The sequence below is a fragment of the Bos indicus x Bos taurus genome, chromosome 1 (genome assembly GCF_003369695.1).
Source record: "Bos indicus x Bos taurus breed Angus x Brahman F1 hybrid chromosome 1, Bos_hybrid_MaternalHap_v2.0, whole genome shotgun sequence".
NCBI classification, from domain to species: domain Eukaryota; kingdom Metazoa; phylum Chordata; class Mammalia; order Artiodactyla; family Bovidae; genus Bos; species Bos indicus x Bos taurus.
This window is the reverse complement of record NC_040076.1, coordinates 74,411,563-74,427,449: the sequence shown is the minus strand read 5'-3', so window position 1 is coordinate 74,427,449 and position 15,887 is coordinate 74,411,563. Positions and strand designations below refer to the sequence as shown.

The window sequence follows — 15,887 nt, the reverse complement described above, 5'->3', positions numbered from 1 at the left end:
TATTCTGGCCTGGAGAATTTCATGGACTATATAGTCCATGGGGTCTCAAAGAGTCAGACACGACTGAGTGACTTTCACTTCACTTCACTTGTGTGTACGTGGGACCAAATTAATTACTCTTCCTAATTCAGTTGCTCAACCAAGCTGTGTGCCCAACAAATTCATCCATACAACTCACAGCCTGAAAACACTAGTTCAAACCTATCAGGAGCTCCTTAAGAATTAATGTGGTAATTATGATCACCCTGTTTTATTTTCTATAGACACCAAGTCTAAAAGGGATCAAGTAAAGGAAGAATACAAACAAGCTGAAAAAGCAGTTTCTTCATAATAAGAAAGTAGAAATAAATAGGCAAATAAAGTTATATACATTCTTTAAAAAAAGAAAAAGGTTTAGGATACTGAGGTCCAGAGAGGAGAAAGATTTTTCCTAAAGTTCCTCCATTGAATTAGAGAGACTAAAACTAGAACCCAGGTTTTCTAGCATCTGGTCGAATATTAGTTTTATTTTATCAGAACATGCATCATATTTTCTATGCCTCAACGAATCACCCTAGCATACAGTTTCATAATCCCACCAGTTTAAAAAGCTTACCCTTAGATAATCTAATACATAGTAGGCACTCAATAAATACTGCTTATTAAATCAATCAATCAATCATTTTGCTTGAAAATTGCCTTGGTTGTCTCCCTTACCTCAGTATCATTGTGGATATTGCTATACTTGTATTATTGGTTTTCTTTTTATGCTGATGCAAAGTCCATGTCCTCTTATTCTGAACTATTTGTAGGCTTGCAAATACAGCATGTTTTACATGACAACCTTTTTTCCTGACACATAGCAAATATTTCTCTTTTAAATCCCAGAAAAGAAAAAAAAGAGTAAATCAAATGCAATTTTAAGTAGTGCTCGAAATGTTAAAAATATCTGGAAATGAAAGAAGTGCCTCTGTAAAAAACAAAAACTGCTTAAATAACCTAATTTTAAACTTTCCAGATTTTTAACAATTAGAATGATCATGTAATAAGCCCTGTGAAATTCTCTAATTTGTAGAGCATCTAAACCCAATCTAGCACGTGAATGAGACTAAGGACAAAAACACCTCAACATTTTTTTTTTTTAAATCAGAATCATCCCAGTGCACCAGCCCCAAGCATCCTGTATCCTGCATCAAACCTGGACTGGCGATTCGTTTCTTATATGATATTATACATGTTGGAGGGAGGTGGGGGGGGGGTTCAGGATTGGGAACATGTGTACACCCGTAGCGGATTCATGTTGATGTATGGCAAAACCAATACAATATTGTAAAGTAATTAGCCTCTAATTAAAATTAATAAATTAAAAAAAATCAGAATCATCTACATTTTTTGCCTTCAAAAAGTTAAAAAGGAATTTCTAATTTTTATTGCAATGAGGTTTGCTGGACATATTTGGTATCAGTGTTTGAGGAATTGAGAAAAACCCGATTGTTTCACATGGGTGATAGTTGTAGGAATGAATGGGGACTAAAAGACATGCTATTAGCAGATTGGTATTGCTGCTTCCTGCTCGTTAAGGAAATCTTGATGTGTTATCTTCTCAATGGCCTCTGAAAGCTTCTAGATTTTTTCCTGTAGTCTAGTCCCTTTCAACTGCATGTCAGGCTAATGGCCAGTCCACAAATAGTAGGGAAACAAGACTGACCACAGAATAGCAATTTCCCCTTCCTTTTTGTCCAACAATGTTTAAAGCTCACTTTCAATTATCTGTACTCTCTGAATCACTGGTGGTGGGATTTGTTTCAGATAAAAAGCCAGGCAGAGTATATGCTTTTTAAAAAGTAAAAAAAGAAAAGCTCTGTTGAGAGGCAACAGGTGTCCCTTGGGACTTCTGCCAATGTACCATCAGTTGCATCACAGCAGCAAAATACCATGGCCTCCCTGGGTGGGAGTCCCACGTTCCCAAAGACAGGGAGATGGACACTGTTTCAAAAAGTAACTGGAGAGAATAGCAAACTAAAATTAGAACTGTAGACATCCATACTAGAACAAAATCCATCATGTTCTGCATGCAAGGATGCTGATGAGGACAAAGACACTGGGAGAAGTGATGTGTCTTCTTGGTTTCAGACACATGCCATCTATTTACATGTCTGTTTTCTAACCCAAGCCTGTAGGACAAGAATTGGTTTCTCTCTTATACACATATGTTCTCTTAACACTACACAGGGTGATAATAAAAAGGAAGGTCCTGGCTGTAGGAGTCCTGTAGTATTTCTGACAAGGACACACGTACATGTTACAATTTTACATTACTCACCTGTTGCTGCTGCTGCTGCTGCTGAGTCGCTTCAGTCGTGTCCAACTCTGCGTGACCCCATAGACAGCAGCCCACCAGGCTCCCCCGTCCCTGGGATTCTCCAGGCAAGAACACTAGAGTGGGTTGCCATTTCCTTCTCCAATGCATGAAAGTAAAAAGTGAAAATGAAGTTGCTCAGTCGTGTCCGACTCTTAGCGACCCCATGGACTGCAGCCTACCAGGCTCCTCCGTCCATGGGATTTTCCAGGCAGGAGTACTGGAGTGGGTCGCCATTGCCTTCTCCGACTCACCTGTAGCTTATCTATTGATTCCTAATTGAGAGTGCACATCCTAATCACATGAGGTGCTTCTTAAATATCTGAGCCCCAGGTACCACAGGGTGCCCTATGATTCAGATGTGCACCCCTGACTGAAAATCCTGTTACCAGCCAGATTTTACACAATCAATGTTTTAAATCCAGTCAAGGTATAATAGGTACTTCGGGTGGCTCAGTCGGTAGAGTCTGCCTGCAATGTGGGAAACCCGGGTTCAGTTCCTAGGTTGGGAAGATCCCCTGGAGAAGGAAATGGCAACCCACTCCAGTATTCTTGCCTGGAGAATTCCGTGGACAGAGAAACCTGGTGGGCTGCAGTCCATGGGGGTCACAAAGAGTCAGACACGACCGAGTGACTAACACAAGGTATGATATTTGACCCAATGCACTTCCATTCCCAAACCCACAAGATGTTATATAACTGACTTGAAACTATGTCTGAGCAACAAATATAAATTCACGTTTTTGAGGAGTTACTGCAAAAAAAAAAAAATATGGAATAATAACAAAAGAAATACTTATTGGTAAATTAAAGCCTTTTCAAAAGTCAATGAAGATAATTTGTAGCTGCAAGTATGCTTGCTGCTAAAACTACAAAAATGACAAAGGATTAATTTTTCCCCTTTAGGATGAGATCCTAATGAAAAGAAAACACAGCTAATAATAATGAAAGACAACACAGCTAACGATAATGAAAACTCTGATTCTAAACACTAAATGCTTTATTGGTTTGAATTTAATTTCATAATTATGATATTATGGTATGGGGCTTGGCGTAGGCACAATAAGTCTTGTTTTACAGGAAAATAAAGATGCATTGCCCAAGTTACTTAGTCTTGAACCTCAGTTTTGTTATCTACAAAATGAAGTTAATATATCTAGTCACAAGTTTTTAAAGGAGATGACATATATTAACAAGCCCTTTGGAAAAAACACAGAATGTCTCATGAGTGTTATTTACGGCTGTTAATATGACAAATCAAGAGCCCAATATTAACAAATTCAAAGTAACATAACTATTAGTCATTCAGTAGGCACAAAACACCACACCTAATAGGGTCAGAAGCTTAATGGGATAAAAGGACAAGCATAAGGGAATGACTGGAGATAACAAACGGGTCACCCCCAGGTTTATTTCTAATGTTAACAAGCCTCATCATTAACACCCAACTCAGACAATAGGTTACTAGCCAGGTAGCTAGTTAGTTGGAACAGCTTTTAGAGTAGTATTCAGCAAGAGTTCAAATGTTCTCCCACACAAAAATTCTGTTTAAAGAAACCAAAAGTGAAAAAAAAAAAAAAAGAAACCAAAAGTGGAACAAAAGGCAGACATTATTGCTGTGGAATATTAAGTGCCTCTGTAGAGGTCATTAATCATTATGACTTTATATTCTAGCCACCTGGGTAACTGACTAGAACTCTGAGAGATGAAGGAAGAAGACACATACAATGCTAGAAATCAATAGCTCTTGACCTGTTCATTTATCCTCAGACTAAAAGCTTCTGGAGGGCAACCCCAATGCACTATTCATTATCTCCATCCCCTGCATTTAACAATAAGCCTCAAGTAATGTGGAAACTCATTAAATATTTTGAATTAAACGAAATGAACTCCCTCTGATATTTAAGAATCTTTAAGTCTTTGCAGGCCTATATGCAGGTCAGGAAGCAACAGTTAGAACTGGACATGGAACAGACTGGCTCCAAATAGGAAAAGGAGTACGTCAAGGCTGTATATTGTCACCCTGCTTGTTTAACTTACATGCCGAGTACATCATGAGAAACCCTGGGCTGGAAGAAGCACAAGCTGGAATCAAGATTGCCGGGAGAAATATCAATGACCTCAGATACGCAGATGACACCACTTTTATGGCAGAAAGTGAAGAGGAACTAAAAAGCCTCTTGATGAAGGTGAAAGTGGAGAGTGAAAAAGTTGGCTTAAAGCTCAACATTTAGAAAACGAAGATCATGGCATCTGGTCCCATAACTTCATGGCAAATAGATGGGGAAACAATGAAAACGGTGTCAGACTTTATTTTGGGGGCTCCAAAATCACTGCAGATGGTGACTGTAGCCATGAAATTAAAAGACACTTACTCCTTGGGAGAGAAGTTATGACCAACCTAGATAGCATATTCAAAAGCAGAGACATTACTTTGCCAACAAAGGTCTGTCTAGTCAAGGCTATGGTTTTTCCAGTAGTCATGTATGGATGTGAGAGTTGGACTGTGAAGAAAGCTGAGCACCGAACAATTGATGCTTTTAAACTGTGGTGTTGGAGAAGACTCTTGAGAGTCCCTTGGACTGCAAGGAGAGCCAACCAGTCCATCCTAAAGGAGATCAGTCCTGGGTGTTCATTGGAAGGACTGATGCTGAAGCTGAAACTCCAGTACTTTGGCCACCTCATGCGAAGAGTTGACTCATTGGAAAAGACTCTGATGCTGGGAGGGATTGGGGGCAAGAGGAGAAGGGGATGACAGAGGATGAGATGGCTGGATGGCATCACTGAGTCGATGGACGTGAGTCTGAGTGAACTCTGGGAGTTGGTGATGGACAGGGAGGCCTGGCGTGCTGCGATTCATGGGGTCACAAAGAGTCGGACATGACTGAGCGACTGAACTGAACTGAAGACTCAGACAGGAAAAGTAACTTGTCCAAGATTATACCATTAAAGCTGGGATAAGAACAGGGATCTCCAATGCTCAGTGCCTGTTCTGTTTTTACTGTGTTATATCGTACTCATCCTACAATGGTCTTGGAGCTTTAGTTGTTTGCTTTTTAACCACAAAGCAGCTTTTTAAAAAATCACTTTCTGGTTCTGATAAACGAGTTACTGCATAGACATTTCCCTTTCCTCTTGCAGAGTTAACCATTCTGATTTCAGAGAAATGATTATTCTAGGCATGCATGCATACTAAGTCATTTCAGTCATGTCTGAGTCTGTGCAACCATAGCTCGCCGGGCTCCTCTGTCCATGGAATTCTCCAGACAAGAATACTGGAGGGGGTTGCCCTCCTCCAGGGAATCTTCCTGACCCAAGGGTTGAACCTGTGTCTCTTGCATCTCCTGCATTGGCAGGCAGGTTCTTTTACCACTAGCATCACCTAGGAAGCCCACTTCTTTCACCTCTCCCAATTTATAATCTCCTGAATGTGTGAACATGGCATGATAAACTAATGAAGGCTATGCAATTTAACATATATAATCTGAATCCCTACTATGTAAATGAAAATGTTTTATCTGATCCAGGCACCTATGCAGCTGGAGGACTCTTAGAACTTCATATTATGCCCACAAAAAAAGTTAATCTATGAGTGAAGATTTGAGAGTGAGATCTTTAAGATCAGAGACTACATCTAAGTTTTCTTTTACATTCTCAGAACTAAGCACTTTGGGAACATAGCAGATGCTCAATAAATGCTTATTTAAATAAAGAACATAAAAATTATAATGTTGATTGTAAGAAATGCAGTATAAGAGGGACAAACAGGGACTTAGATCACTTAAAAATACACCAGTAAATATTAATTAGATGCAAGGGAGGTCAGGGAAGGTCTTGTGGAACAAGAGGCACAGCAAATGGATCTTAAAAGAATGGATGGAGGTAAGCTATATTCACTCGCAGATGTGCTTTGATTTAAGCAGTCCAATGTCACACTACCACGGGTTAACACCCGGACATTTTAAGGAGTTCAAAAATGAACCTATAGAAAAAGCATTTAAAGATAATTAAGGGGTTGAAATTAAATGCCTAGAGGAAGAACAGAGAAGGTATTTTAAATGAATCCATTTTCTGATAATACTATGAGGCAAGCAATTTCTTTGGTATTTCATTTCCATTCTTTCCCAAAGCAACCAAAAACTTACAACATCATCACATATCGGATGCTTCCATATTGATTAATAAGATGATATCCCATCTTCTATACTCAGATGCCCAGAGTGGTGTCATTCATACATACTATCAGTCCCCTAAGGTCTAAACCAGTGCTTCTTAAACTTTAATATGCGTACAAATGACAAGCACATTTGGTTGAAATGAACATTTGGCTCAGTAAGTCTGGAGTAGGGCCCAAGATTCTGCATTTCTAGCAAATTTTCAGGTGATGTTAATACTGATTGTCTATGGACTACATTTTGACTAGCAAGGTCTTAGACCAATGTTTAACTTTGACTATCAATTTGCAACACTTGAGGAGCTTTTAAAAAATACCTATGCCCAGGTTCTACAATAGAATCAATTAAACCAGAATGTCTAAAGGTGTGGCCTAAGCATCTTTAGCCTTCAAAACCTTCACAGGTGTTTCTGATAAGCCCAAGCTTGCAAACCTAGCTGGACAAAGAAACTATGTGATACAGGCAGGATGGGAAAAAATACAGAAGATTGGGGGGCGGGGAGGAAGTGGGGAAGAGAGGAAGAGAACCTCTTTCCTCACAGTAAATCAATGTTTCTCAAACTTTTATGGGCGTACAAATAATCTGTGAATTTTCTTTGATTCAGTGAGCCTACAGTAAAGATCAAGATTCTAAATCAAGCCACATTTTGATTATCAAAAGTCTAAATGAGTGATTCTTGAACACTGTTGCATCTGAGATCTTTAAAAAAAAAATCTATGCCTGTCTCCTACCTTAAAATTCTGATGCAATTGATGAAGTAATTGACCAGGCATGAGGAGGTCTAAAAAGCATACTAGATGATTCTAATGTACATCAAAGTCTGTGAACCACCCCAAGGCACAAATTCTGTCAAAGTTGTTCAGATTGTGCACCAATCCAAATCTCTGAAGCACCATTAATTACCATGGTATATAAGGATCACTGAAATTACACCAGAAATTGACTGCTGGATCAACTGATTCATTCACCTCTCCTCCTCGTCCTGATAACAAGAAGTGATGCAAAACAATAAGTAAGGAAGCAAAAAAATTGATCTTATTTGTAAATAACTGATGCTTAACTTGCTGAAGACTCTGGACGAGTGCTCTAAGAATGGTTTTGAAATGCTGGAGGTAAGGTGAAGGTTGTCAAATGCTGGCAACAAGATTAAAAACTGAGTGGGCCATTAGCTTTTTTTCTAGGATGAAGAACTCTTGAACGCTCAACTGAATCATGTAATAGTACTTTGAGCATTGAAAGAGTATCTAGTAGAAAAAAATAAGTATATATGTTTACATTTGAAAATGTCTTCCTGAAACTAAACTTGAATCTATTAGGGGAAGAAATTTGTACATGGCAGCATAAAGTATCAATACTTAAGGTACAGTTCAAATGGGATATGGATATACTTCTCTTAATACACATTTTCTTCTATAATAAAATATCAAGTTAGCTACCATTTTTAGCTGTGCCATTGGCGTCAACTCAGAAAGTGAGGTCAACGTGTAATTCACCACTCTTTATATGATCACTATCTGGCTAATTCAGTTTTGCAAAAGTCCATGAACCAATGTGTATGAGGACTTTCACCATGTCTTTTGCCTGAAGCAATTCTGGTACCTCTGCAAAATGACCACAATATTGGCTTGGGACAAGATTATTCATTGCCTTGGAGTCAGTGCTGTGATTCACGCCTGTATCACTGCTACAGATTTTTTAGAACTTCTAGCATGATTCTTCTCAGATACACTTCTGAGATTTTCCTTTCTGAAATCCCAAGCCTGGCAGAATAACTAGAATGCTACTGTTATCAGTATGAGATATAAACCACCTAGAACTTTGTGTGACATGTAGCAAATTTTATGGGCAAAGAGGGGAAATAAAAAATTATTGCTAAGAGATACATTTTCTTTTTATCATGGGCCAGGAATTCATGTATAAATTGAAAGCAAAATGTTACAAAGAACGTTTGCCAGATAACCAAGTTTAATATTCAAATAGCAGGTGTTCTCTTAAAAAAAAAAAAAAAAAGCTTCTTAGTAAAATGATACTCTGTTGTTAATTTCATGTTCTAGAAATACTTAATCAACTGGAATATTACAGACATCTATGAATTTTTGACTTCTAGTTTTAAAATGGATTCTACAGTAAAGTTAATACATATATGCCTCATGTATATTTATTGATATGGGGTCTCTTCTATATGTACATCATTGTTAGTCATGGAAATGCCCATCAGCAAATCATAGGAATAAATTATCCCAATTAAAATTTGTCAGCTTGTCTGAATCTATGTTGATTCAGTTATTTTCACACTGGAAATGCTTACCTAAGTTGAAATACTTAACTCTTATAATTAAATACTTTTTTGAACATGTACCTGCTATCACTTGACACTTGAGTTTTACTAATCAGCCCAGAAATAGGTAACCCACCACCACTCCCTGATCCTGAGCACATTACCACAATGACTGACATTCTTGGTTTAAAAATAAAACCTTGTTTCAAATATAGCTTCTCGAGTTCTGGGTAATGAATATAGTTTCATAAAAGTTGACATCATTTTTTCTGATTTCACCACGATTAAATACATCCAGTGTTCCTACTGGATATCTGACCACATCACTCAAGACTCTTGCAAGCTAGTGGGCGTTTTAAAGAGGAGGAGGAGGAGGAGGAAGAGGAAGAGACCTGCATAGATGGAGTTAAACCCAAAGGCTATCCAATCCTACAATTTTAATAGTCATTTTGCTTATGTGAGTTAAATATGCTATCAGAAGTTGATTTTTACAGTTCATGTACCAATTAGTGTGTATACATTATGCAGATTTGCTTATGAGGAAAATATTAATATATACATATCCAGAACTAGTATATGCATCATGCCTGGAGCCAAGCAGTACTCCGATACACTGTTCTCCTTAGAGGTCAGTTCTAACGCACAGTTTCAAATAGACCCAATTTCTCTGCTGATATATATTCAAAATGCAGTGGGATGTGGTCATACACACCCAGAAATACCATCTTCGTGGGGTGGGGGTGGAGAAATCCAAACATTTTTTTTTCTATAGCAATGCATTATTGGATATCAGATACAAACGTGCCTGTCAGCAATCCTAAGGTAAATGAAATATATTTATGTGAACCCATCCATTCTACAGAAAAGAAATTGCTTTATCAACACATCTCGCCTCCCCCACCATCTAAAGACTCTTCCCACCCCCCTACCTAAAAAGAAAAGAAAAAAAAACTCATCACACTTCACTACGCAACTGATGGAGTATTAAACACTGTCTTCCAAGCTGTGGGAGTTAAAAAGAAGTCGCCTTCCTGCCACACTTCCCTGGTGCTGCAACGGACATAGCATCTCCTCCTGTCGACCTAGTATGATGCTCGCTCCCCAAGCACTGCAGTCCCCTCGCTGAGGACTGCCCTGGCCACACGCACATGCCGCGGGAAGTCCCCCGATGGGGACAGCCACATACCTTTGCTCTCCATTTCGGTCCCTTTCGAGTGCTGGGAAGTTCAATGGAAGTTGGCCGGAAGATGCGGGCCCGCTTCAGATTCCCAAACCCGGGAAGCCAATCTGATGATTTCGCCCGTACTTCCTTTCTTCCCCTCAGGCTTCCTGAAAGATGGGATTTCTTAAACCTTGAAACTGCAATCAGCCACCAAAGGACACTTAGCAGCAGCAGCAGATTGCCTCTACAGGGGATAGGTTGCGACCTGGTATTCATATGCATGCACGGTGCCCGCTCAGTTTGTTTGTTTGCCTTTTTACCTGGGTCTGGAAGCAGCAAGCAGGAGCTGTCCTCGGAACGTGGTGCTGCAGGTGTAGTGACAGATCATCCCACTTTGCTCTCTGGATGTACAGCAGATTTGCATGGGCGCTGGCACGCATGCGCAGGGCGTCCCCCCCACCTCCCCTCCTTTTCGCCGCCTCCCGCTCCCCCGCCCTTCTTTGCTTCTCTCCCCAATACGGTCCTTAGTTATCCCCGCTGAAGAGCTCTGGCGTTCGGTCACTGGAAGCGCTGCTAAAAATAAACGCCGGACCGGATTTTCCTTTGCAAACTAGCAAATGGATTGGATTGGGATTGTGTATCAATCCAATACGATTTTCCAAATGGGATTACGGAAGCCTTAGAGGAAACTGGGGTCTCCAAGCTGGGTATGGTTTTATTCAGAAGCAGACAGGAGAAAAGAGGAGTGTATTTGCGAATCCCATGTGATGGTCACAATTTGGGGTTCTCTTCCTAGTTGCTGCAGTAACTTTCCAGGTGTATGCCTCCGAACCACTTCCCCCACTGACTTTACGGGTCTGTTTGTATTTCCATATCTGTTTTGTTTTTTCTTCCGGGATAGAGTGGGAGTAGCCCTGGACCTACCAAAGATTAATATTCTCCTGCTGCTTTGCTACTCAGACTGAATTTTCTTGCCTCCCTGATATCCCTTTGGCCTCCAACTGAAAACTGTCCATGAACAGGCTACAGGGCTTCTAAATTCTCCGAACAAAGCCACTGAGGACATCCTGGCGTGTTTTTTAGCTTCTTTCCAACAGTCTACCAAGATGCAGAGTCCCCAAAGGTAGAGAGGCCCTTTATTGATAAGAAGTACTTTAAAGCTGTGTACATAATCATTTTTATAAAGATGAAGAAGAAAAATATTTTTCTTGTATAAGGTACTAGAGAAGGTTTCAAAGCCAAAAATACTTTATAGCACTCTTTTCATAGAATATGTTAAAAGCCCACACTATGCTTAGTTTATCTGCAACCTGTGTAATAGGGAAATATTTACTACCTTTTTCTTTTTCAATAGTCCAGATTCTGCTGAGAGATAAGTCTCTCTTTGAGAATAATAGTCTTATTCTCAGACGTGAAAATAAACCTAGAAAACTAGTATCTAGAATGGCTAAGGGAGGAGCTATGCAGGTTAATCCCATACCCCAGGTTACACAAAGATCCCTCCACAGTAAACTTCTAATCCCAATTTTCAAAACATTGAAATACAATAAAATATACTGCCAACAAGAAACCTGAGTTAGACTATAATTCTATCTTCCTCTGGTGATTCAGAGGGCATCCTAAGATTTCTCCAGTGCCTTAGGGCCATGATTACAAATATTAATCATGAAGGCTCAGCCAGACATGGACATCCTTGTGGAGGAGACCTGTTGATAACTGCCATGGCTCAGCAAAGCCTGCCTCCATTCAGCACTGGAGAATCAAAACACTTAAGTATGGGATTACAGGTTACAACCTAGGATCTACCAAGCTGTAGGCTCTCCTATTGCATGCCCAAGAAAATATTTGGGGGATGGGGAATCACAAAACTCAGTATTTCTTTACATTTTGATAGATTTTTGAAGTAGGCTATAGTGACAGTAGATCCTTAAGAATAATAGAAAAGTAGATCCTTAAGAATAATAGTGTCTTTGGGATAAATAATTCCTGCCCCTAACACTGCACCCATTACATGCTCTTTTCCTCTCAGAACTTTTAGAAAAGGAGATACCTTTAGAGTCCATCTATGCATACCTGTAATATTTATTATTTTACAAATGGAGAGGCAAGGAGGGAACTTGACAAGACTCATGTAGTGGAGCAGAACCAGACTCAAAACCTAAGAGTCCTGGTAGCAACTCCAAGATGATTTCTTACATAACCACGTCCCCACTATCTACAGTGAATGGAATGGGGAGAACTTCTGATTTCATAAATTTTCATTATTTTTACTCATAATTTCAAAAACTCAAATGCTTCAAAATGCAAAATCCATGGTGTGACATTCAAGACCTTTCTGTTATCTGGATCCAAACTACCTTTCAGGTCTTCTCCAAGATTAACTCCTACACAACACTTGCCATTCAGTTCAGGTCACTTCAGTCACTCAGTCATGTCCGGCTTTGGCGACCCCATGAACCGCAGCATGCCAGGCTTCCCTGTCCATCACCAACCCCCAGGGTTCACCCAAACCCATGTCCATTGAGTTGGTGATGCCATCCAGCCATCTCATCCTCTGTCATCCCCTTCTCCTCCTGCCCTCAATCTCTCCCAGCATCAGGGTCTCTTCAAATGAGTCAGCTCTTTGCATCAGGTGGCCAAAGTATTGACGTTTCAGCTTCAACATCAGTCCTTCCAATGAACACCCAGGTCTGATCTCCTTTAGGATGGACTGGTTGGATCTCCTTGCAGTCTAAGGGACTTTCAAGAGTCTTCTCCAACACCACAGTTCAAAAGCATCAATTCTTCAGCGCTCAGCTTTCTTCACAGTCCAACTCTCACATCCATACATGACTACTGAAGAAACCATAGTCTTGACTAGACAGACCTTTATTGACAAAGTAATGACTCTGCTTTTTAGTATGCTGTCTAGGTTGGTCATAACTTTCCTTCCAAGGAGTAAGCGTCTTTTAATTTCATGACTGCAGTCACCATCTGCAGTGATTTTGGAGCCCCAAAAAATAAACTCTGCCCCTGTTTCCACTGTTTCCCCATCTATTTGCCATGAAGTGATGGGACCAGATGCCATGATCTTAGTTTTCTGAATGTTGAGCTTTAAGCCAACTTTTTCACTCTCCTCTTTCACTTTCATCAAGAGGCTCTTTAGTTCCTCTTCACTTTCTGCCATAGGATGGTGTTATCTGCATATCTGAGGTTATTGATATTTCTCCCAGCAATCTTGATTCCAGCTTATGCTTCTTCCAGCCCAGCATTTCTCATGATGTACTCTGCATATAAGTTAACTTGCCATATGTTAATTTGCCATATAAGTTAACTTACCATTATCCTAAGTAAACCTCAAGATTCTCCTTTTCCGTAACTTTACTTACACAGTCATTTTTGGAATAGCTTCACCTCATTACACCACTAACACAAATATCTACATGTTCAAATCTTATATTTTCTTCAAGATTCAGCTAAAATTCTCTCACTCCTACAGTCTTCCCTGATCCTTTATATCTGAAAAATTCTCTAATAGGTAAAGCAATGTTGTTCTACATTTACCTCTCATATGTCACTTGTTACTTTCTATCTTGTATTATAATTATGTGTATATCTCATTCCTGTTACTCATCCTTACTTAAAAAGGAGGCTCCTGATTCATCTTTGTATAGAGTATCTTGAATATCAGATCAGATCAGTTCAGTCACTGAGTCGTATACGACTCTTTGCGACCCCATGAATCACAGCACGCCAGGCCTCCCTGTCCATCACCAACTCCCAGAGTTCACTCAGACTCACGTCCATCGAGTCAGTGATGCCATCCAGCCATCTCATCCTCTGTCGTCCCCTTCTCCTCCTGTCCCCAATCCCTCCCAGCATCAGAGTCTTTTCCAATGAGTCAACTCTTCGCATGAGGTGGCCAAAGTACTGGAGTTTCAGCTTCAGCATCATTTCTTCCAAAGAAATCCCAGGGCTGATCTCCTTCAGAATAGACTGGTTGGATCTCCTTGCAGTCCAAGGGACTCTCAAGAGTCTTCTCCAACACCACAGTTCAAAAGCATCAATTCTTCGGTGCTCAGCCTTCTTCACAGTCCAACTCTCACATCCATACATGACCACTGGAAAAACCATAGCCTTGACTAGACGAACCTTTGTTGGCAAAGTAATGTCTCTGCTTTTGAATATGCTATCTAGGTTGGTCATAACTTTCCTTCAAAGGAGTAAGCATCTTTTAATTTCATGGCTGCAATCACCATCTGTAGTGATTTTGGAGCCCAGAAAAATAAAGTCTGACACTGTTTCCCTATCTATTTGCCATGAAGTGATGGGACCGGATGCCATGATCTTAGTTTTCTGAATGTTGAGCTCTAAGCCAACTTTTTCACTCTCTACTTTCACTTTCATCAAGAAGCTTTTTAGTTCTTCTTCACTTTCTGCCATAAAGGTGGTGTCATCTGCATATCTGAGTTATTGATGTTTCTCCCGGCAATCTTGATTCCAGCTTGTGCTTCTTCCAGCCCAGCCTTTCTCATGATGTATTCTGCATAGAAGTTAAATAAGCAGGGTGACAATATACAGCCTTGACATACTCCTTTTCCTATTTGGAACCAGTCTGTCATTCCATGTCCAGTTCTAACTGTTGCTTCCTGACCTGCATACAAGTTTCTCAAGAGGCAGGTCAGGTGGTCTGGTATTCCCATCTCTTTTAGAATTTTCCACAGTTTATTGTGATCCACACAGTCAAAGGCTTTGGCATAGTCAACAAAGCAGAAATAGATGTTTTTCTGGAACTCTCTTGCTTTTTTGATGATCCAGCGCATGTTGGCAATTTGATCTCTGGTTCCTCTGCCTTTTCTAAAACCAGCTTGAACATCAGGAAGTTCACGGTTCACATATTGCTGCAGCCTGGCTTGGAGAATTTTGAGCATTACTTTACTAGCGTGTGAGATGAGTGCAATTGTGTGGTAGTTTGAGCATTCTTTGGCATTTAGAGGGTGGAATCCTTCAAGGTCATCCCCATTTATATAAAAAAAGAAAAGGGTCTATCCACCACCACCCTGAATGGGAGAGAATCTGAGGGCAGAATTTCTTCATGAAAGTGTTAATAAGAAATCATTTCACTGGTTTTGATGAACTTGCTTGATGATGAATTTGGAAAAGGGAAATTAGACTAGTAGTCTGTTAATTTGCTACTTCAAGATGCCAAGAATTAGATGGGACTAAATCCCTTGTATTTGGGGTACCCAATTTCACTGTCAAAAACTTCCCTAGTTTGAATGATAAATCATACAAGCATAGAATTTATATTACAAAATTGAATAAGAGTAGCACTAGCAACACTGAAGCTCCAGCTTAATTCTGGTTAACCTATGTAATTGATTGGTTATCTGGGCATATTCACTTTCTTTAGCTTTTCTATTCTCTACTAGAATGTAGAGAATATACAGTATACACTATTGGGATTAATTGACATCAGTGTATTGAATTATAATTAACAATTTAAAGAGCTCTGTTAATATGTCAAATTAATTATCCGTCTACAAAGATTTTTTTTCCTGCACATTTACTGTGGTCTTCTAGAAGTGGTGAATATAAACTAGGAGGAATCTGTGACCTTTTCATCTAATTATTTTCTTACTATTCATCTTTTATAAAAGATGCTCTGTCTCAAAAATTTTAAAAATTACAATTGACCATTTAAAACTCTTTTTGCTGATGATACTAAGATCAACTCATGATTGTAAGTGAATCGTCACTGTAAGATGGAACACCTCACAGTCTCTACTGAGGATATCTCCCTCAGTAGACAAAAACCTTGTCCACATGTTCACTATATCTTCAGCATCTAGCACAGTGTGTGGAACTTAGAAGGTTTTATTTAATACCTGATTGAGAAAATCAGAGTTTGATGAAATAAAGCTTTCTCCTTCGCCACAAAGCCAGTTCATTTGG

General features: G+C 39.6%; 1 protein-coding gene across 1 annotated transcript in view; it reads right to left on the bottom strand.

Moving 5' to 3' along the window:
• FGF12 (fibroblast growth factor 12) overlaps positions 1 to 10,500 on the bottom strand; it is a 620,602-nt gene extending 610,102 nt beyond the window's left edge. Inside the window, exons 1-2 of the mRNA XM_027538353.1 lie at positions 10,274 to 10,500; positions 9,978 to 10,120 (exon numbers count right to left, since the gene is read on the bottom strand). Of these exons, the coding sequence (XP_027394154.1) occupies positions 9,978 to 9,990 (13 nt within the window). The 5' untranslated portion in view covers positions 9,991 to 10,120; positions 10,274 to 10,500. The remainder of the gene's footprint in view (positions 1 to 9,977; positions 10,121 to 10,273) is intronic.
• Between the last annotated feature and the right edge of the window lie 5,387 nt (positions 10,501 to 15,887).